The 23,742-nt window shown below is 40.7% G+C and overlaps 1 protein-coding gene across 3 annotated transcripts in view; it reads left to right on the forward strand.

Moving 5' to 3' along the window:
* MFSD14B (major facilitator superfamily domain containing 14B) overlaps positions 1-23,742 on the forward strand; it is a 105,479-nt gene that overhangs the window by 59,717 nt on the left and 22,020 nt on the right. For all 3 annotated transcript variants that reach the window (XM_036928920.2, XM_036928919.2, XM_036928921.2), the window contains exons 4-5: positions 18,016-18,143; positions 20,556-20,670. In XM_036928920.2, coding sequence (XP_036784815.2) covers positions 18,016-18,143; positions 20,556-20,670 — 243 coding nt within the window. The remainder of the gene's footprint in view (positions 1-18,015; positions 18,144-20,555; positions 20,671-23,742) is intronic.

Below are 23,742 nucleotides of genomic sequence, written 5' to 3' on the forward strand. Positions count from 1 at the left end.
TACAATATAAAAGCAATTAGGCCTATATCCTAAAGCCAAGCAGCATGCTACATTTCCACAGAGAGCCACATTATTTTTTTTTTAATTTTTTATTAAGGTATGATTGATATACACTCTTATGAAGGTTTCACTTAAAAAAACAATCTGGTTACTACATTTACCCATATTATCAAGTCCCCACCCATACCCCAATGCGGTCACTGTCCATCAGTGCAGCAAGTTGCCAGAGATCCACTGTGTGCCCTTTCTGTGCTACGTTGTTCTCCCCGTGATCCCCCACACCATGTGTACTAAACATAATACTCCTTAGTCCCCTTCTCCCTCCCCACCCGCCCTCCCACACCCCTCCCCTTTGGTAACCACTAGTTCATTCTTGGAGTCTCTGAGTCTGCTGCCATTTTGTTCCTTCCGTTTTGGAGAGCCACATTATTCTTAAAAAAAAGTATTTTGGGGGGTTGCTTCAAGGGCTTAGACAGGACTTACTCAACAACTCTTGACCTTCAAGCTATTGAACTTTAATACAGACTAGGGGTGGTAGTTCTAATGATAGAACCCAGAGCAAAGCATAACTCTGTTAAGATATCTTAATATGCATGTGGGTGCAGTGGAATGAATATGGCTTCAGATGCTTTAGCTTTGAGTAGAGATTCAAAGGTCTGCATTTGTTAACTGTGTTACTTTAGTGATATGATTTAATTTACCTAATCTCAGTTTCATCATTCATGAAGTGAGAAGGTATAAGGTCTTCTAATGGGATGATGATGATGACTAAATGAACTCGTATGTATAAAGCTGTTGGCACAGTACATTCATGTGCTAAATAAATAAATGTTGCAAAGAAAAAAACGTAAAAAACAAAAACTATTAGAAGGAAATCTTGGTGACCATTTGTTAAGTTTGGAGATTTTTTCTTTATAAATTCTTTTTTCTCAAAAATAAAGATTGAGTCATTTACATTAGTATTTTATGTATGTCAAAACCAGCATCATGAAAATTAAAGACAAGTGACAAAATGTTATTTGCAGCATATATAACAGGAATATATAAATGTGCTCTCAATGAAGAATGTAAGCTGGCAGTTAATAAAAGATGTAGGTGTAAAACGGGTAGAGGAAACGCGGGGACCCTGCGGTGGAAAGATGAACAGGACCTGCTCTTCACACCTCACATAACTCCCTGCCTCCTGTGTTTACTTTTCTTCAATGCTTGCCTTTTTTTAAGTCTCACTCTTAAAGTTTCAGTATGTCTTTTTAAAAAAATTATTATAACAATAAAACAGGGATAGAATCTCGCATATTAGGAAGCCATTCAATTTAGTATATACAGTAGCCCCAAGACTATACCCATTCCAAAATACATATGTTGCTTTTCAAAATCGTTGAGGTGTCACCATTGCAATAAAATAGCCCAACAGTTGTATGGTATACAAATATATCCCCAAATCATGAAACACTAATGATCTAATAAAAGCGATTAGTTTCAAAAAAAAAAAAAATAAGATGTAGGTGTAAAAGTAGCTATCACTAGAAAGTAATGAATCCCAAATTAATAATATTTTCACATTAAAAAAAATTTAAACTGACAAGAACTAGTTCCATTTGTGGTAAACTTGGTCCTCGTGCATAGTTGATGAGAGGATTGATTGAGGAAACTATTCTGGAAGGCAGTACTTTAAGAGCCTTAAAAATATTCGCTTATTTTAACAAAGTAATTCCATTTCTAGAGGGTTGTCCTAATCTAATACCTATTCTGAGATTCAGGTAAAGGGCTATTTGTAATAGTAAACATGGAAACAAAATGCCCTAAAATTTATAAGAATAAATACAGTGTGGTACAGCAGTATGTAATACAGGCATATAAAAAACATTTTTTAATTATATAATTTGTGAAACAAGGATATGATACTACATGGTATGGTTTCAGTTTTGTTTGGACCAAAGTACACCTAAGGGGGTAGGTGGTAAAAAAGAATCACTTGATGTTTGAAAGTGTGGATTTATGATTTTTAGTTTTGTTCTTTATATCTTTTGCTCATCTTTGTAGATTTTCTACAGTTAACTTTGTAAGTTTACTATCATAATACATGAGAGAGAAGGCTTAGATTTGGAGTCAGCATCAATAAATGATAGAAGAGCAGTTCTGTGGATTCTCCAGTTTTTCTTTGGGAGTTTGGTTTTCTCCTGAAGGTTTGAGATGTAATTCATATACCATGCAAGCCACACATTTAAAGTGTACATTCAGTGGCTTTTAGTATATTCAAAGTTGTGTGGCCAACAGCACACAATTTTAGAACATTTCATTACCCGAAAGAAGAAACCCATTAGCAGTCACTTCTCATTTCAGCCTTATGCAGGCATAAATGTATTTCCTATCTATACATTTGCTCAGGACATTTCACCTAAGTGTAATCATACAACATAATGGTCTTTTTATGACTAACTTCTTTTACATGACATAGTATATTCAAGGTTCACCTGTGTTGTGACATATGTTAGTACTTCATTCTTTTTAGAGCCAGTAACACTCCACTGCATAGATACAGCACAGTTATCTATTCACCAGTTGATGGCATTTGGGTTTCCACTTTTGGTTGCTGTGGACAGGTTTCCCCTTCATCCTTAGTGTACATACACGCAGGAGGGATTGCCAGGTCATATGGTACCTTCTTTTTTTTTTTTTTTTTTTAATTATGTTTTCAATTTGACAACTTTCTGAGCCCTGTTTTTGGCAAATAATACACATTCCTCATCTCTTAGGCTTCCAGTAGGTGAGTGCTTGAGCCCTGAGCAACAATTTCTTTTATCTTTGCCCTTACCCCCTTGATGATATTTCAGACTTCCCACTTTTAACTTCCTGGACCCTGGCCCAGAACTCCAGGTTTGCATATCCAGTTACCTAGTTGACATCTGTGTCCTTGTCTGATAAGCGTTCTCAGAGTTAACATCTCTAAAACTAAGCTTCTGATCTTACTTCAGCCTGACTGACTCATGAGTCACACTCATGAGGTCACACTCATTTCAGTTACTGGCCTGCTGTCCTCGCTCAGATGAAAATCCCTGGAGTCAATCTTGACTCCTTTCTCTCCCATACCCAATCCATCAGTAGTAATTCTGTGGTTCTACCTGCAAAATAGATCTATAATCAAAACCCTACCTGGCCTCTTCAGTAGAAATAAGCCAGCTGTGTCATTCTTCTTACCCACCCTGCCCCGACTTTGCCTTTCCTCCTGGCAGCATCCCTGGTCTGTCTTCTACTCCCTGCAGATCTTGCTCCAGTGCATCTCTGCCTGTGCTCGCTTGAGGGCTTTGCAGGTTCTGTGTTTCCTGCTTGGATTGCTTCCCTGCATCACCCTCCACCCCCTCCCATATTGGCAGGTCTCACTCCCTAACCCTCAGCTCTTCACCAAGATGTCATTTTCAGTGAGGCTTTCATTGACCACCACCTGAAGTGGTGGTCAAGACCCCTTTCTGCTTTGTTTTGATCCAAAGCATTATCATTTCACTTCTGACATGTTGTATATTTTGCTTTTTCTTTATCTTGTTATTGTATTTTCTGCAGTCCTCTTTTAGACTAGAAATTTCTTGAGGGCATGGATTTCTGCTTTCCTCAGCACCTAAAACATTTCTTGGCGCAGGATAGGTGCTCAGTAAATATTGTCCAGTTAACACTAATCTCCAGTCTCTTTCTGTGCATTTTTATATACCCAGGATCTGGCTTACCTGGAAAAAAACCGTGTGTTTTTTCTTGTATCAGCAATCACAGTTATAGTATAATTTAATTTCACCATGACATTAAAAACTGCAGCAAAAAAGCAGCCCTACCTTTGCACTTACCGACATGCACAAATGTCTTTACCACAGTCAGTTTAGTAGTACCACCTCACTGACAGTGCAGTTCTGATTTCTGTGACCGCAGTGCATGAGCTGGAGTGACCCCATGAAGCACAAACCTCTGCCAGCCTCTGGCCCACAAAGCATGGTGTAAATCACTGGGTGGTTCACAGGGTCAGTGACTGGTCACTTCCTGTCTCTTGGCTCACATACAGACAGCAAAGCAAATAGCTGTGTGGCTCCACATGACAGTTTACAAAAATGGGTCATCAAAAGAAGGACTTGGTGAACAAGGACAAAGTGCAGGAAAGAAGGAAATAGTGGGAATGCCTTAGTGACATTCATCTGGTACCTGAGTGGAATCATGGAAGAGACAGCTGATCGGGGTGTGTCAGAGAGACTGCAGATGTATAGCCAGAGGAACTTAGTGAAGATAAATTTAACCAGCATAAAGAAGGAATGTGATTGTGATGAAAACAATGACAATGCCCCCAGAGGAAGTGATGCCAGCAAAAAGCACAGAAGGGGCTCTCTGAGGTCATAGTTCATGACTTTGGAAGCACAGAGGAAGCTGATCCAAACTTAGGCATGTGACAGTTACCAGTGCCTAGAAGGTAACACGCAGAACAGCACACATGAGACTCACCAGGAAGGCGAGCACTCTTCAGATGACTCTTGATAAGTTTTTTGCAAAGAAATAAAACACTTTAATTCTTAATGTCTTAAGTTACTGTGTTCTAAAATATTGGTTTCAGTATTTTTTTCATTTCACTAATCATTTATAAATGATAAAAGAGTTTTCAGTGTTTTCACAAAAATTTCTAAAGGTCATAAAGTGAATCACATTTTTTCCCATTGATTAAAATAACTGCAGTTTTAGCTTGCATGGTCATCTGTACAATCCTGCACTACCACGCAGAGCAAGAACCACCTGTACTGTTTGAAATGGTTACTACTCTTCCATCTATGAATATACCTTAATTTATTTACCCATTTCCCTGTACAAATGGTTTCCAGTTTCAAACTGTTGAAGATAATTCTGTAATATATTTTTAAAAATCAATCTTTGTAATTTAAATTTTTCCCTAAAAGAGCTGTGAAGGTGTCAGTGGAGAGTAAAAGGGTTCAGGAGTGTCTTGAGGCCTTGATTGCTAGTACATTATCTCCTGGAGCAGCTGCACAGGCTCACGCTCCCACAAGCAGTGTGTGTGCCTGTCTCCAAGCTCAAAGACAGCTGTCAACTTGAACAACTTTTCAGTTCCACTGCTCAGATTCCCAGAGTCTTACTTTCCAACCATTTTTCTATAGCAGTTATTTTTGTGGAACTGAAACACATGGTAGACATTGTGTGACTAGCAGTAAGTTATATTACTCAAGGCTAGAGAAACAAAGCCAGTAGAATGAATAAGTGCAGGCACACACACACATACATAATGATTTTAGGACTTGGCTCACACAGTTGGGGCCTGGCACGTCTGAAGTATATATGACAGGTGGGCAGGCTGGAGATGGGCAGGGGTTGATGCTACAGTCCTGATGCAGAAGTCTTTCTTCTCCTGGAACCCTCAGATTTTGCTTTTAAGGCCTTCAACTGATTGGATGAGTCTCCCTCCTATTATTGAAGGTAACACCCTTTATTCTCAAGCCAACTGATTGTAGATGTTAACCACGTCTACAGAATACCTTCAAGCAACACCCACACACACTAGTGTTTGATTAAATAACTGGGTACTGTAGCCTTGCCAAGCTGACACATAAAACTGACCACAGACATTTTGGCTACTACACAGTCAGCAGTATAATACCAGACAGATGCCTTGGTTTACCTTGGCAGATGAGGGCTTGGTGTTTAACACAGCTGGTGGAGTGACTAATCATTTTCTTCATTAAAACCAGCTAGTCTGATTTCCCAATGTCTACCTTGAAATTTCTTGAAGTTTCTTTAGCATGTTTGGTTTTTTTCCTGCACAACAAGAGTAAACAGCAGTAATAGTATAACTCCTTTGGGGTCTCTAGACCCTATTCCAATACGTGTGTGTGAGAAGGGGTCTTCCCACACACAACACTAAGCAATTCTCAAGCACCAGCAGGGTGTCCAAGAACTCATTTCTGACACTAACTGTGCAGGTTCCCCAGGTTAAAGGCACCGTCCTACAAGACTGCCCTCCAGCCCCCACTCAAGACACTGGTTGCTAACCCCAGGCAGTTACTTATGCTTCTGACATAACAGATTGGAGTTTCCCACGACCTCCCCCTTAGGTTCTGTTAATTTGCTAAAGCAGCTCACAGAACTTAGGAAAACACTTTAAAGTTTACCAGTTTAGTAAAGGATACAAGTTAACAGCCAGATGAAGAGATCCATAAGGCATGGCCCCAAATAAAGGAGCTTCTGTTCTAGTGGAGCTTGGGGCCTGGCTGGGTGGCAGGTGGAGTTGCTTTTGTTCCCCAAGTGCAGAAGCTCTCTCCAACTGAGAAACAGGATCCCAGAGAGAGGTAAGCTCTTCTGGACTTTGTGAGGAATTCATTGTTTAGTCATGATTGACCGAATCATTGCCTCCTGGCTGATTTCAACGTCTAGCCCCTGCCTTTGGGTGGGTCCAGAAGTCTCTCAATATGGCAAGACACCCGCTTCACCTTTAAGACTTCAGTGTTTTCAACTGTGGATGAAGACCAAATATACTTGAGAATGTATTTGTTCATATGAATGACTAAATATGTATTTCTTATAAGTCATTATATTGCAGCATATTTTATAGTTATTACAAAATAAGTTCTCTTCATCAGTCTCAACCTTCTTAAGACTAAGCAGGCCAGATGTTCAATATGAAGACAGTGGCCTGAAGCAGGCTGACTTTATTCCATTCAACTTTGCCACCACAGTGAGGGATTAGTAAAGGGTAGAAGGTAGAAGACCCAGTAGGCCAGCTCAGGTATTAGCACAGGGCTTCATGTCCATATGGGTTTCTCAGTCTAGACTTGACTGTCAAGTCTGATCAAGGGAAAAGCACATAGATGTGCTGGGATGCTTTTCCACAGACATATACTACGTCAAGAATTTCTGTAGTCCTAGGAGTTGCTGTTGAACTGTTTCACCCTGCTGTTCAAATGAATTAAATCAACAAGCAGTGCTTAGCCAAATAGTTTAGCATAAGCACACACACAAACTGTTGGCTGACATTTTTAAGAATTAAAAAAAAAAGGTAGATTTGAAGTTCCTTCATGGCTACTCCTTGGGATTAGTAAACCCAGAATGCTTATGCTTTCTCTCTCTCTCTCTCTCTCTCTCTCTCTCTCTCTCTCTCTCTCTCTCTCTCTCTCTCTCTCTCTCTCTCTCTCTCTCTCCCTCCCTCTCCCTCCCTCCCTCACCCACCACACACACACACACAATAATTCTTGCTTTCTTAATTTGAGCAGAAACTTGAGTAAACATTATCCTTTTTATTATCTGTAAATAAAAATGTTAAAACAATCAAATTCTGAGGGAGGAGCCAAGATGGCAGTGTGAGTAAGGCAGTGGAAATCTCCCAAAACCATATATATTTTTGAAAATACTATTCCTAAAAGAGAGACCAGAAGATACTGTACAACAGCCAGGCTACATCTACATCTGTGAGAACTCAGCATCTCCCGAAGGGGGTAAGATACAAGCCGCGACCCGGCGGGACCCGAGCACTCCCACCATCCCAGCTACCCAGCAGGAGGAAAGGAGTCAGAGGGGGGACGGAGCGGAAGTGCAGGACTGCTAAATACCCGGCCCTAGTCATCCGCACTGGGAGTGCAGACACACAGTGCATGGTGTGCTGGATATTAGGGAAACAGAAAAGTAAAATCTGCAACCGGGTCCCCACCGCTGGCGTCCCTAGGACAAAAGAAAAGCAAGTGCTTTTTGAAAGTCTTAAAGGGACAGGGGCCTCACAACTGGATGGAAGTGTCCCGGCACACTCAGCCCAGCAGGCTGTGAATCCTGGGGAACTTCAGGTGCCCCAGCCACCTGGTAGGAGGCGCAGCTCTGAAGCCCCTCACAGTGATAAACAGCCTCCCATTCATTCCCCCTCCAAGCAGCCCCGCCATAGTGGGGAAGCAGCCTGAGAGTGGTCGCAGCCACCGAGAGCCTCTGCAGCCACCTGGGCCAGACTCAGAGGCACTGCCAGTGCGCAGCTACACGGCACAGAGGAAGCCAGGACAAGGCACCGAAGGGTCACCCTTCTTGCAGGAGAGCACACCCGGCGCACCTGCCACTCCCCACAGGGTTCTGTGCTGTACTGATTGCTGCCCCACCCACGGCAGCTCAGGAAATAAAACCAGAAGCTTCTCCTGGTGTGCGGGTAACTGGCACAGGCAGCAGAGAAGGGCAAGGTGACTAGCAAGCAGGAAGGGACTTTGTTCTCCCTGCTAACACACATGCCAACTGTCTATGACTACCTCTATCGTCATGAAAAGGCAGAAGAATTTGGTTCAGTCCACAGTTACCCAGACAACCCCCAAGAGGGAGCCTGGGGAGATAGATTTAACCAATCTTCCTGAAAAAGAATTCAAAATAAATGTCATAACCATGCTGATGGAGCTGCAGAGAAATATGCAAGAGCTAAAGGATCAAGTACAGAGGGAGAATACAGAAATAAAACAATCTCTGGAAGGACTTAAGAGCAGACTGGAGGACGAACAAGAGGCCAATAATGGAATAGAAATCAGAGAACAGGAACACAGAGAAGCTGAGGCAGAGAGAGAAAAGGATCTCGAGGAATGAAAGAATATTTAGAGAACTGTGTGACCAATCAAAATGGAATAATATTCGCATTATAGGAGTACCAGAAGAAGAAGAAAGAGAGAAAGGGATAGAAAGTGTCTTTGAAGAAATAATTGCTGAAAACTTCCCCAAACTGGGGGAGGAAATAGTCTCTTAGACCACAGAAGCCCACAGATCTCCCAACACAAGGGACCCAAGGAGGACAACACCAAGATATAATAAAGTAGCAAAGATCAAAGAGTACTTTAGTACAGAGTACTAAAGGCAGCCAGGGAGAGAAAAAAGGTCATCTACAAAGGCAAATCCATCAGGCTATCATCAGACTTCTCAACAGAAACCTTAAAGGCCAGAAGAGAATGGCATGATATATTTTAATGCAATGAAACAGAAGGGCCTTGAACCAAGAATAGTGTATCCAGCATGATTATCGTTTAAATATGAAGGAGGGATTAAACAATACAAGAAAGCAAAAGTTGAGGGAATTTGCCTCCCACACACCACCTCAACAGGGTATGTTAAAGGGACTTCTCTAAATTTAAGTACTCCTAAGGCCAAATAGATGTCACCAGAGAAAATAAAATCACAGCAAAGAAAGCAAACCAACCAAATACTAACTAAAGCAAAAAATAAAATCAACTCTTCACAAAAGAGTACCGAATAAAACACCTAACATATAAGAATGGAGGAGAAGAAATAAGAAGGGAGAGAAATAAAGAATCATCAGACTGTGTTTATAATAGCTTAATAAGTGAGTTAAGTTAGACAGTAAAGAAGCTACCCTGGAACCTCTGGTAACCTTGAATCTAAAGCCTGCAATGGCAGTCACTACATAATCTTTCAATAATCACCCTAAGTGTAAATGGACTGAATGCACCAATCAAAAGACACAGAGTAATAGAATGGATAAAAAAGCAAGGTGCATCGAAATGCTGTTTACAGGAGACTCACCTCAAACCCAAAGACATACACAGACTAAAAGTGAAGGGATGGAAAAAGATATTTCATGCAAACCACAAGGAGAAAAAAGCACATGTTGCAGCACTAGTATGAGACAAGATAGACTTCAAAACAAAGAAAGTAACAAGAGATAAAGAAGGACATTACATAATGATAAAGGGGTCAGTCCAACAAGAGGATATAATCATTATAAATATATATGCACCCAATAAAGGATCACTGACTTATGGGAAACAAATACTAACAAAATTAAAGAAGGAAATAGAATGCAGTGCATTTGTTCTAGGAGCCTTCAACCCACCACTCACTCAAAAGGAGAGATCCGCCAGACAGAAAATAAGGACACAGAGGCACTGAGCAGCACACTAGAACAGATGGACCTAACAGACATCTACAGAACTCTACACCCAAAAGCAACAGGATACACATTCTTCTCAAGTGCACATGGAGCATTCTCCAGAATAGACCACATACTAGCTCACAAAAAGAGCCTCAGTAAATTCCAAAAGATTGAAATTCTACTAACCAACTTTTCAGAACACAAAGGTATAAAACTAGATATAAATTGTACAAAGAAAAGAAACACACAAACACATGGAGGCTTAACAGCATGCTCCTAAATCAGTGGATTAATGGCAAAATTAAAATAGAGATCAGGCAATATATAGAGACAAATGACAACAGCAGCACAAAGCCCCAACTTCTGTGGGACGCAGCAAAGGCAGTTCTAAGAGGAAAGTATATAGCAATCCAGGCCAATTTAAAGAAGAAAGAACAATCCCAGATGAATGGTCTAAAGTCACAACTATTGAAATTGGAAAAAGAAGAACAAGTGAGGCCCAAAGTCAGCAGAAAGAGGGACATAATAAAAATCAGAGAAGAAATAAATAAAATTGAGAAGAATAAAACAATAGAAAAAAGTCAATGAAACCAAGAGCTGGTTCTTTGAGAAAATAAAATGGATAAGCCCCTAGCCAGACTTATTAAGAGAAAAAAGAGAATCTACACACATCAACAGAATCAGAAACAAGAAAGGAAAAATCACCTCGGACCCCACAGAAATACAAATCATTAGAGAATACTGAGAATCTATATGCTAACAAGCTGGAAAACCTAGAAGAAATGGACAGCTTCCTAGAAAAATACAACCTTCCAAGACTGACCAAGGAAGAAACAGAAAATCTAAACAGACCAATTACCAGCAACAAAATTGAAGCAGTAATCAAAAAACTACCCAAGAACAAACTCCCCGGGACAGATGGATTTATGGCGGGATTTTATCAGACATACAGAGAAGACATAATACCCATTCTCTTTTGTTTCCTAAGAAATGAGGAAAAGGAAATACTCCCAAATTCATTCTTTGAAGCCAGCATCACTCTAGTACCAAAACCAGAGAAAGACACCACAAGAATACTACAGACCAATAATCCCTGATGAACATAGATGCAAAAATACTCAACAAAATATTAGCAAACCGAATTCAAAAATACATCAAGAGGATCATCCCTCATGATCAAGTGGGATTCATCTCAGGGATGCAAGGATGGTACAACATTTGAAAACCATCAACATCATTCACCACATCAACAAAAAGAAGGATAAAAACCACATGATGATCTCCATAGATGCTGAAAAAGCATTTGACAAAATTCACCATCCATTCATGATAAAAACTCTCAAAAAAATGGATATAGAGGGCTGGTACCTCAACATAATAAACATAATATGACAGACCCACAGTCAACATTTTACTTTACAGCGAGAAGCTGTAAGCTTTTCCTTTAAGTTCGGGAACAAGCCATGGATGCCCACTCTCCTCGCATTTATTCAACATAGTACTGGAGGTCCTAGCCTCGGCAATCAAACAACACAAAGAAGTAAAAGACATCCAGACTGGTAACGAAGAAGCCAAACTGACACTGTTTGCAGATAACATGGTATTGTACATAAAAAAACCTAAAGAATCCAGTCCGAAACTACTAGAACTAATATCTGAATTCAGCAAAGTTGCAGGATACAAAATTAATACACAGAAATCTGTTGCATTCCTATACACTAACGATGAACTAGCAGAAAGAGAAATCAGGAAAACAATTCCATTCACAATTACATCAAAAAGAATAAAATACCTGGGAATAAACCTAACCAAGGAAGTGAAAGACCTATACCCTGAAAACTACAAGACATTCTTAAGAGAAATTAAAGAGGACACTAACAAATGGAAACTCAACCCATGCTCTTGGCTAGGAAGAATTAGTATTGTCAAAATGGCCATCCTGCCCAAAGCAATCTACAGATTCAGTGCCATCCCTATCAAAATACTGACAGCATTCTTCAACGAACTGGAACAAATAGTTCTAAAATTCATATGGAACCACCAAAGACCCCGAATAGCCAAAGCAATCCTGAGAAGGAAGAATAAAGCAGGAGGAATCTTGCTTCCCAATATCAAGCTCTACTACAAAGCCATGGTAATCAAGACAATTTGGTACTGCACAAGAACAGACCCACAGACCAGTGGAACAGAATAGAGAGTCCAGATGTTAACCCAAGCATATATGGTCAATTAATGTACAATAAATGAGCCGTACATATACAATGGGGAAATAATAGCCTCTTCAACAGCTGGTGTTGGCAAAACTGTACAGCTACATGTAGAAGAATGAAACTGGATTACTGTCTAGCCCCATACACAAAAGTAAACTCAAAAGGGATCAAAGACCTCAATGTAAGGCATGAAACCATAAAACTCATAGAAAAAAGCACAGGCAAAAATCTATTGAATATAAGAAACATGAGCAACTTCTTCATGAACATATCTCCCCAGGCAAGGGAAACAAAAGCAAAAATGAACAACCTACAAAGCTATATCAACCTACAAAGCTTCTGTACAGCAAAGGATACCATCAGTAGAACAAAAAGGTATGGGAGAATATATTCTTAAATGAAATCCGATAAGGAGTTGACATCCAAAATATACAGAGCTCACTCACCTCAACAAACAAAACACAAGCCAATTGAAAAAGGGCAGAGGATCTGAACAGATACTTCTCCAAAGAAGAAACTCAGATGGCCAACAGTTACATGAGAAGAGGCTCCACATTGCTAATCATCAGAGAAATGCAAATTAAAACCACATGAGATATCACCTCACACGTGATGGCCACCATCCAAAAGACAGACAACAACAAATGTAGACGAGGATGTGGAGCAAGGGGAACCCTCCTTCACTGCTGGTGGGAATGTAAATTAGTTCAACCATTGTAGAAACAGTATGGAGGTTCCTCAAAAAACTATTTGACCCAGGAATTCGACTCCTAGGAATTTACCCTAAGGATTCAGTAGCCCAATTTCAAAAATACATAAGCACCCCTATTTTTTTCACAGCACCATTTACAATAGCCAAGAAATGGAAGCAGACTACGTGTCCATCAGTAGTTGCATGGATAAAGAAGTGGTACATAGACACAATGGAATATTATTCAGCCATAAGAAGAAAACAAATCCTACGATTTGCAACAACATGGATGAAGCTAGAGGGTATAATGGTCAGTGAAATAAGCCAGGCGGAGAAAGACAAGTATCAAGTGATTTCATTCATCTGTGGAGTATAAGAACAAAGTAAAGTGAAGGAACACAACAGCAGCAGCGTCACAGAACCCAAGAATGGACTAACAGTTACCCAAGGGAAAGGAACTGGGAGGATTGGTGGGAAGGGAGGGATAAGGATAAAGGGGGGCATTATGATTAGCACACATAATGTTTTGGGCGCGTGGTATGGGGAAGGCAGTATAACACAGAGAAGTCCAGTAGTGACTTGATAGCATCTTACTATGCTGATGGACAGTGACTGTAATGGGGTATGTGGTGGGGACTTGATAATGGAGGGAATCTAGTAATCACAGTGTTGCTCATGTAATTGTATATTAATGATACAAAAAAAAAAAAAGTTTGTTGAATGATTACATTTAATTGAACAGTAAGCTTTAATGGCTGTTTTCTCATCTTAGAGTCTATGAGTCCATTTTAGAATTACTGGCCAGTTAATTATGCCACTTAAATATCTGCTTGGACTGGGAAGGTAATTTACAAAAGTGACTGTGATCAACCATTGGTTGATTTTGCCATCCAACCTGGAGTCCCACATGCCATTTTTTACCTGATATTTGTTGAGCTGTGTTGACATTATAGGATAGCAGAGCATAGCTAGGATGCTAATCCTCATTGTTCTTGGACTCCGTATTTGCAGATCCACCTATTTGGAAAGTTTATTTGTGGCTCCAGAGTCAACACAGTGCTTCCTGGTCATTCATGCACAGAGAGAGGAGAATTTGAGTTGCCCAAACACTTATATTACAGCTGACGTAGAACAAGGCAATGCTGTCTTGTTTCAGGTTTTATACTGTAAGCGTGACTTTTTTGTGGTCTATTTAGTGCCATGTTTTTAACATTTTTTTTCTTTTGTTGGTGATTTCGGTTAAAATTGCCCCAAGCATACTGCTGAAGTGTCGTCTAGTGTCTCTAACTGCAGAGATGTCCGTGATGTCAATCAGGAGACTGTCCCACATTTGGTGGTCTCCTTTGGGCATGAGTCACAGTGCTTGTGGCTGAAAGTTCGATGTTAGTAAATCAAGAATGTATATTAAATAAGGTTTCCTTGAACAGAAACACACATAAGCCAAGGTTATGTATTGACCAGTTGATGAAAATATGTGACTGGATGTGTGCAGGCTCCTAGCCCTGTGTTTCTTACAGGGCAGTGGTTCTGTTCTCTAATTCATTGTTTGTGGCAGCCTTATAGAACATAAGTGCTGAGAATAATGAAAATTGACTATATTTGTCATAAAGGTTAGGGCTTTGATGTCATTCTGGTTTTAATTTTTAAGTATTTTGTTCTCATTTGCACACTGTGGTCTGCATCTTTAGGACTAATGAGGTACTTGTCCAGTTCGCCACGGTACAAATGTCGTTCCTAGTCTCCTGCCCTGATAATGTGGCTGATAAGATCTAGGGCCAGATTGGGAATGGAGGAAATAACTGGGACAGAAGAAAGTCTTTGATTTTTAGGAACAAGTTTCCTAGAGAGGCAAGTATTTTGTTAGATTGTATTTTATCATCTTAATAAAATGGTTTCCTCCCAGAGAATATTTTTAATATATGTTATTGTCACTGAGAATCTGATTTAAATAATATTATTTAATGAGTGGATTAAACTAAAATTTAAGTCCATAATCTAGAAGACTACCTTATTTTTATTAAAGCTGCAGTATTTTAAATATAACTTTAATGCTTGGCCTTCTCATATCCTTTGTTTAAAAATGGTGTATATTCATGAGGGGATTGGAGTGGTGAGTGAAATTGATGGAAGAGGATAAAGATGCACAAAATCTCAATCATATTATAAATTAATCACTGAGATGAAAGTACAGCATAGAGAATAGAGTCAAAATAGACACTAAAATGTGGCTTCAAGGGGGAGGGGATGGGGCGGGTGCATGGGGAAGGGGGATAAAAGGGCACAATAATTTGCAATCACACTGTAAATTGATCACAGGGACTGCTGAACCACTGTGGTGTACATTTGATACCAACATACAATTGTATATTAATGATACTTGTCTTGCCAGTGGGTTTCAGTCCCAGACAAATTCACTATGGAGTCAATGTGACCAAATAAATAACAGTAGAGTGTTCTTGGGGCAAAAGGTTACACCCAGCTTTATTTCCACAGAAGCAGGTCAGTCACTAGAATCCCATTCACTCAGAGTGAGTCTTTATGCAGCAAGCCGGTGCCTGCCTCTGGGCCTCTCTGCCCACACAGCTGTCCTCTGGGCCTCTGTCCTTGGTACACTCACCACTCCAGCCTCTGCTCTGCTCTCCTGCAGCCTTGCAGCTGTGCCACCATGTCATCCAGAGTACTGGGCAGGTCTCTCTATATAGAGTCAGTAATGATGCATTGCCCACATGTGTGAAGTGAGCTAGCCAACCAGGGCCAGGTGAGAATCCTGGCCCAGGAACCTTCACTTTATCCACAATACAATAAAAAAAATTTTTTTTAAAGAATAGTCAATAGTTTGTAACATCTTCCTGTGTTAACAGATAGTAACTATACTTGCTAAGGTGAGCATTTAATGTAAATAACTATTGAATCACTATGTTGTACACTTGAGACCAATCTAATTTTGTATATCAACTATATTTCAATAAAAAAATAAAAATGTAATACATACCATATTTTAAAACTTTGTATGAAATCAGAACTGACCACAGACTTTTTCTTTGTGTTTAGAGAGTTTTTGCTACCATGTTTGTGGTCGGGGCGATTTCTATTGCCTTGTATCCTTTAATTTCTTGACCAGTTCTATACTACCCAGGTACCTAGGTCTTCGGTATTTTTAAGAGATTTTGAGTCTTGAATTTAAGCTTCTTCTGCAGTCGTTTAACTGTTAGTTAAGGAAAATCATTTAATCCTTGATCTGTTGGCTCTCTTTACATGAAAACCGACCAGATGCCCTGGAAGCCTGCTGCGGCTTAGAAATTAATGAGGTTTGATCTCTGGGCATGGCTCAGTATTTTATTTCAGGGGAGCCAAAAGCTGTTCTCCTGCAGTTTGCCTGCCCTTCCTCGAGTCACTGCCTCTTTCCCCAGCTCACCTGTCTTCTGGCCCATGGACTCTGGGTTTACTGGTGGCTGATGGATGTTGGAATCTCATTCCTTTTCTTCTCAGCTGATGGAACCTCCCAAAATTAGCGTGAGCTGATTTCCTCTTAAAAGTTCTGTTCAGTTCACCAAACCTCTTTGAACACCCATATTTACCAGGCCCTGTGATAGGCAACAAGGGCATGGAGATGAAAAAAAAAACCTCCCTTGGACCGTAATCTCAATTTCTAATCCAATAGAGAAAATAGACAAATAACAAATTGTAATAGAGTGTTAATTACAAAAGAAGAGGTGTAACAGGTGATGGAGTTTTTTTCTTTTATGCTCCAAAAAACTGTGATTAATTCTGTTCGAGTAGCTAAGAGGAGAGAGTCGCTCCTCACCTGAGGTTGTGAAGGCTGGCTAGATGTTTACCAGGTCCAAGCATGGGAGGTGAGTGCTGATCCATCAAGGGCCTGTGCAAAGGCCACTTGGCACAGGGGAAGATGATGTGCTCAGGAAACTTGAAGTAACACTATAGCCAAAGCAGAGGCTGTGTGGTAGGGGCCAGATTTTGGAGGGTCCTATTTGTATGTATTATGAATTTGAATTCATAATATAAATTATGAAAAATAAAATACACAAAAGTAGAGAATAATATAATGAAGACCATATACTCATCACCCAGTCTCATTATTTATCAACATTTTCCCACCTGTGTCTCATCTATCCCTGTTTTTCCCACACCCATTTTCTATTGGTAGTATTTAAAAGCAAGGTTCAGACACCCATTAATTAGTTCACCCATAAATACCTGCAAAAGAATTGAAACTTGACACAGTGAAGACCATTGCAGGGTCCTAAAGAAGGGATCAGAGTAGAGGTTTGCAGTGGGTGGAGGTATATTGGTTTAGTTTAATCCAAGCAGCAAATGCTGAATTCTGTCACAGCAGGGGATAGATATAGAGTTGTGAAGAGGGAATGAATGGTCTGAGTAGCTCTGAGGAGTGGAGAGATGGAGGGAAAAGCTTTGGAGGGCTTCAGCCAGCGTGGGATGTGTGGGTGTTAAGTCAGGCATATAGGGAACAGTGTGCATGTTACATGCACAGGAAGAAAAGTGTGGCTGTAGGCTCAGGGCTCAGAAGAGAGATTGGAAAGCTGTCCATAATGTAGGTGTTGGTGGTCGTGTGTTCAGACAGAGCATGTGAGGTGAGGCCTGTGGTGGCTCAGAGGCCCCAAAGTCAGGGAACTGCATGGAATGGCAGCCAGAGTAGGGAAATAGTAAACGTGTCTCCACTTCCTTTGCATATGTATAGCATCCTGTCTCTGCTTCCTTCTGCCTAAATGAACGCTGCTGTTGATGCTGTGTTTTCTTCCTAAGTTCTCCAGGCAGGTGGAACTGTAACTCTGACTGATGAGGGTATATGCATACTGGTCCTGTTTAGCCCTGTAAGCGTGCAGGCCCTTTGTTAGCAGAACGTGCGTGCATTTGGTGTCTTCATTGCACCAGGGAGTTCAGGGCTTTGCACGTGGTGTGTGTGCTACCCGTATTTATTAAAGTGAATGAAGTTTCTGGCTTCTTCCCATATGCTTGGTGCCAGGATATTCAGAGCCAGTTGTGGGCCTCTTCTCCAGTTTCTCCTGGAAAACAAGTTCTTACCCCTTTACTCCCTTTCTGACAGCATGTTTAGAAATTTTGTTAGAATTTTTTTGACAATTTGCATTAAATGTTTCAAAGTCTGTTTGGGGGCCAATAAAATGAACTGGAACATTTACAAAGTAAGAATATCGGTACTTGGGGATCACATGATAAATCTGGCTGTTTCCTTTCTTCTCCAGGGCCTGCTCTCTTTCCTGAGTGCCCCTCTCATAGGTGCTCTGTCTGACGTGTGGGGGAGGAAACCCTTTCTCCTTGGCACCGTCTTCTTCACCTGCTTCCCAATTCCACTGATGAGGATCAGCCCATGGTGAGTGGCTCAGCCCTCCACCGACGTGACATTTTGGGTCCTGTGTGAATAACTGCCTCTCGACCATTTCAAACAGTGGTGCCTGTTTCTTTTGATCTCTTTGTTATACCGAAAGCCAGTTTTGGTGGTTGCCATCATGCCCGTTGTGTAAGTGGGAGATTAACACATTAACAGAATTAAGTCTTAGATACATGACGGAGGTGAAGAAATAGAAACAAACGATGTTTCTAAGGGCAGCTGTTGTTGCTGTGAAGTCAGTTATAGGCGTGGGTCCTGCGCAGGGCTTAATGGACTTGGCAGACTATTGTTTCAGTCCTCACTGCTCCAGGGCACTGACATGGCCCTGTGTATTTTCAGTGGGCAGGAGCTGCCTTTGTGTAGGAACACTGGACTGTTCCACATCATAATGTGAATTTTAATTTGATCTCGTTTCCTCATGATAAATAAGTCTTTTAAGTTTAAGGTTCCCAGACCCTATTCCACTAGGCAATACTGGTCACCAGCAGGGTGTCAGGATTCAGCTCAACACTGACACTGGCTGCCTGGACACAGCATCAGAATCATCCCTCCAGACCGCTCCCACCCCACTGACTCCAAGAGCCTGGCACAAGCCTAGGTCCTCACCTGTGCTTCTGACTGACTGGCTGTAAATCATGGGTTCCCAAGACCCCCTTCTGGAGTGTCATTAATCTGCTAGATGGCTCATAGAACTGCAGGAAATGGTTACATTTACCAGTTTATTATAGGATATGATAAGGATACAAATCAACAGCCAGATAAAGAGATACACAGGGTGAAGTCCCAAACAAAGGAGCTTCTGTCCTCATGCAGCTTGGGCCCAGCTTGGTGGCACGTGGAAGCCCTCAGAGGAGGGCCCAAAAGCTGTCCTTTGGGCTTTTATGGACACTTCATTATATAATCAAAATTGGCTGATTCCGCCTCCAGCACCCCTACCCTCCCCAGAGGTCAAGGGTGGGACTAAAAGTTCTAACCCTCCTATTCTACAGGTAGTCCTCCAGCCCTGCCCTCAGGTGGGGTCTGAAAGTCACCTTTATCAGTAACAAGACAGCTATTTCACCTTTACGGTTCTAAAGCGTTTGCAGGAACTGTGGATGAAGACCAGCTATATCTGGGAAAGGTGTTCTGGTCACCCGAGTGACACGTGTGTATTTCCTGTGAATCATCATTTTGCACCAAGTCTCTCTTTAGTTACCAAAGATGGGTTGGAGTTTGCGCTTGAGCTGTAACTTAGTTGTTTTTGGGAGTCCGGGGATTGGTATTTTGACCAGCCTGCCTGTTGCTGAGATATTCTTCCTGTGTGAGAACAAACCTTAGAATGGAAGGATTTGGGGGTCTGTTTTAGATGCAATGAGTAGATAATCTTTTGGCGCACGTGAAAATATCCTCATTTGATAATCTGATAGGGATTATATGTCAACATTTGCACCTTCTAAATTTCTTGGGTTCCTATATAGATCATTTTATTTTCTACCAGATAATGACTTTTTATGAAATAATTTTTCATATTTCTGCCCAAGAACAAATCCTGCTTTATCAATGAATTAGGACTTTTTTTTTTAATGCCTTCCCAATGCCTTAAATTTTCTTCTTTCAGTGATTTTATTTCTCCCAGTTTTCATGCTACTGCTTCTGCTACTTGACTAATGAATGATGTTAAATAAAGGGATGATTGCGGGTTTATCTTCTTCCCGTATACAAAGGAAATGTTGTGTTTCACTATAAGTGTTAAGCTAACTTCTAGGGTTGAAAAATACTCATTCCTGTTTATTCAGAGATTTTCTGTTCTACAGTCAAGATTGGATGTCAAAATTTTATTAGATGCCTTTCTGAATCAGTGGTGGTCATTTGATTTTCTCCTTAGACCTATTACTATGGTGAATTACCTTAATAGATTTTCTAACATTGATACAGCCTTACATCTTGGATAAACTCTACTTTTTGTTCTGTGGTTCCATTTGCTGGTATTTTAACTAGAATTTTTTAAGCATCTCTGCATATAATAGAAACTTTTAGTCTTATTTACATAAAAAATCTGTTATACTTTCTGCTTTTGTGTCATTTGCTGTATTTGTCTTTCTTAGCTGAAGCTAGGAAATTTAGAAAGTTTTTACATCTCTTCTTCCGACTACATTTAAATCTGTGACTTAATCCCCTACTCTTTCACCTTTTAAATTGCATGTACTGACATCTTTGAGCAGTGACAAATCAGTATGTTTCTGCTTCCTCCCCATCTTAATTATAATTTTATTAGTTGTTTATATCTTTAAATATTCCTATACATGTATTTTTTTTAATTTCCTGGTTTACAATCTTTACATGATATCTTTGGCCCTGGTTGTAAAAGTACATTCGCTGCTTCTCACCTGGGTACTTAAAATAATGTTTTTATAGGTGGTATTTTGCGATGATTTCCGTGTCTGGAGTCTTCTCGGTCACGTTCTCTGTGATATTTGCCTATGTAGCTGATGTCACTCAGGAGCATGAGCGAAGCACTGCTTATGGATGGGTAAGATCACAGATTATGTTTTTTAACTAGAGAAATAATGAACATTCTATTAAAAATTCACTGGAAAGGGAGGTTTAAATTAAGCGGTAAATACTGACATATTAAAAGAAAATCCAAAGCAATTCAAATAAAAAAGGAGACTTAAGTTAAGAAAGAAATTGCTAGTAATTTGTCTTCTGGTGTTAAGGTTGGCACTTTGGCAGGAGTGTGTAAGCTATCATCTGCCAAGCTTTTTAAAAAGCCATTGTTTCTTGTTAGCTGATCCTTGAGGAACCACACACAGTATACAGGTGCTACAATAAAAAGTCTGTGACCTGATTCAAATTGGAGAGGCATTAGAGCCTCAGCCACGTTAATCAATTTTTCTATGTTGCTGGCTGTATGCCTCAGGTAATTACTTGGGACATGGTACTGCAGAAAAATTCATTCAGCCGATAACTGTTGAATGTGTAACATAAATTATAGGAGACTTTTTTTTTATCTTCTGAGTATTAGACAATCATTTCTAATGTACCTAGGCATGATAGCAGCTTGGTTACACAGAGAAGGAAATCCTGTAGATGGAAGACAGAAGCCCTTCGTTCAAAGTGTCAACTCTTGAGAGCTGCTCTAGTGATTTGGAGGGGGGTGACGTGTGCACATGCATGGGCGTGTGTTCAGAGCATGAACCTGTTGAGGCATGCAGGTGTTGTCTGGGAGGAAAGCTTTTCCCTCCTTCCCTTCCAGTTTCTTTGGCTGGCCTAATAATTAAATTGACATAAGAGAATAATTAAATTGACAAGAAGAAAACAAATTTAATTTCCTACATATGTAAGTCCCACAGAGACATGACAGGCTCAAAGGCAGTTGGGGCTTATCTGCAGCACTGAGTTAAGGAGAAGGGGGCAGGGCTGTGGGGCTTCAAAGGGGAGAAAGACAGGTCACAGGAAGATGAGAAGAGCAAATGCTTAGCAAATAAATGTTTGTCTTCCATGCAGAGAAGTCTTTCTTGCATTAAAAGTATCTGGTAATAGCTGTCTTCCTGGAATAGGCCTTGAAACTGAATTCCTTTAGGCTGTAAAAGGAGAGGTTAAAAAAAAAAAGCTTATCCTGAGCCTGCTGGGTGCTAATTGCCTTCAGCTCAAAATAATCCCTGTGCCAATAGAGTGGAGGGAGTGGAACACCAATAGATAGGAGGGGTGGAGTGGATGGAAGGTGAGTAGATTGGAGGGGATGGTATGCAGAAACCCAGGCGGACTCTTTCCTTTCCTGGGACTTACTTTTTCTTTTCAGCCCTAGTTCCTGGGAGCCATTCAGCAGTCATTCAGTTTGACTGATGGAGTAATTATTGTTTGAATCAGTGATAGACACAGAAGCCAGTTACTGCTGTTCTACAAAACACAGCAGCAATTTTTACTGTGACCTTAACATTAATTTAAAAACTTCTCTATCAGCCCCACTTCCCTCTAGCCACTGCCTTCTGTCTCCTCCCAAGTGTGTCTGTCCTAAAATGGGTGTCCCGGGTGCTGTGGAGGACAGTGGGAGAGCAATGGAAAGGCTTGAAGAAGACACGGGCTCCTGGGGCTCACAGGTGGGCCAGCAGAGGTTGTTGAGGAAGCCAAAGCCTTGACTGACACACCTACAGCTTTTCTGTGCATTGCAGGAAATACCTATTGAGCTACTCATTTCCATCCAAATTCACCAGATGTTTGTTCCTTGCTTTCAGCAGAACAACCATTCAGAGTTGTGAAACCAGAGGCCATACCTGTTTCCCTCTCCAGCTCAGTGCCTTGTCGCTAGGATAATGCTTGCTTGTGGGCTGTGGGGGGCCAGAGAGAGGAGCGCCTGCTGGAGATGGAGCTGGGATGGACAGGAAGGGCTCAGGATCCTAACCCATACTGATCTTTGCATATACCCCCACATGTCAGATGTTATCCACACATACATGTTTAACTGTATATGTGTCTACAGGACATGTTAGAAGTTATGTAGATGTGCAACTACACGTCTATATAACATGTCGGATGTTACACATGCACGTGTAACTACATGTCTGCATGACACGTTGGGTGTTATATACACGTACAAGTACACATCTGTACAACAGGTCGGATGTTGTATACACACGTCTATATGATGTGTCAGGTGTTATAAATGCATACATGTATAACTGCATCTATATAACATGTCGGATGACTCCATAAAAAGGATAAAAGTTTGCAGGCTGCCTATTTTACAGACATAGGATTTATTGTCAGTTAACTACAGGGTTGTTGAACAAGTTCTGCTGAGGTTCTGAGTAGCATTTTGAGATCTGTTCAAGAATATATAAAATACGTATACCTTCCTCACTGAAACTTCTCCAGGGAACCAAGAAAGAGGCAGTTCCTTCAAGGCTGCAGCGGTGAGTAGTGTAGTAAGCAAGCTGATGCCCACTGAGAGATCGTTTGGAAGTCATCCTCTAGGCTTATCCCCATAGTCATGTTGAGTGCTATGTGAAAGGCGTTTAGATAATACACATATTAAAGAGGAGGCTACTGTAAGTTTTAAGAAAGACATTTAGAATTTCACAAGGTAATTGATCTCAGAAACTCATTTATTCATTGAACAAAAATGTTTTGAGCATCAGCTGTTGGAAATAATATAACTCATCAAATAGAACAACTAGGAAACCACTCCTGCTTGTACCCCTTCTGAAGTTTGACATTTGCGGACTAGACTTTGTACCTCTATTTCCATATTCTACAGGATAAATGGGCTCCCAGAATCCACTGCTGTGTAGTTTAATAGCAGAGTTATTCCTCTAAATTCCTGTTGTTTCTCTCTGTTGCTGTATATACAATCATTATATTTTACCTTATGCACACTTGAAGAAACTATAGCAGGTGCTGTGCCTGCTTCAGGGCTCCAGCTGGGGGCGAGGGGAGGGAGATGAGAGTACTGTAAGTGCTCAGTAGCAGATGGAGAAATGGGGGGCAGGAATTGGGTTGCCCCTTGTGTCTGAAAGCACCTGCCCTCCCACCTGTCGGTTGTGAGGTTTTCAGCTCTTCAGACACATAGTAGGTTTTCAATACTTTTGCCTTTGCTAATTGC

The sequence above is a fragment of the Manis pentadactyla genome, chromosome 3, assembly GCF_030020395.1.
Source record: "Manis pentadactyla isolate mManPen7 chromosome 3, mManPen7.hap1, whole genome shotgun sequence".
Classification (NCBI taxonomy): domain Eukaryota; kingdom Metazoa; phylum Chordata; class Mammalia; order Pholidota; family Manidae; genus Manis; species Manis pentadactyla.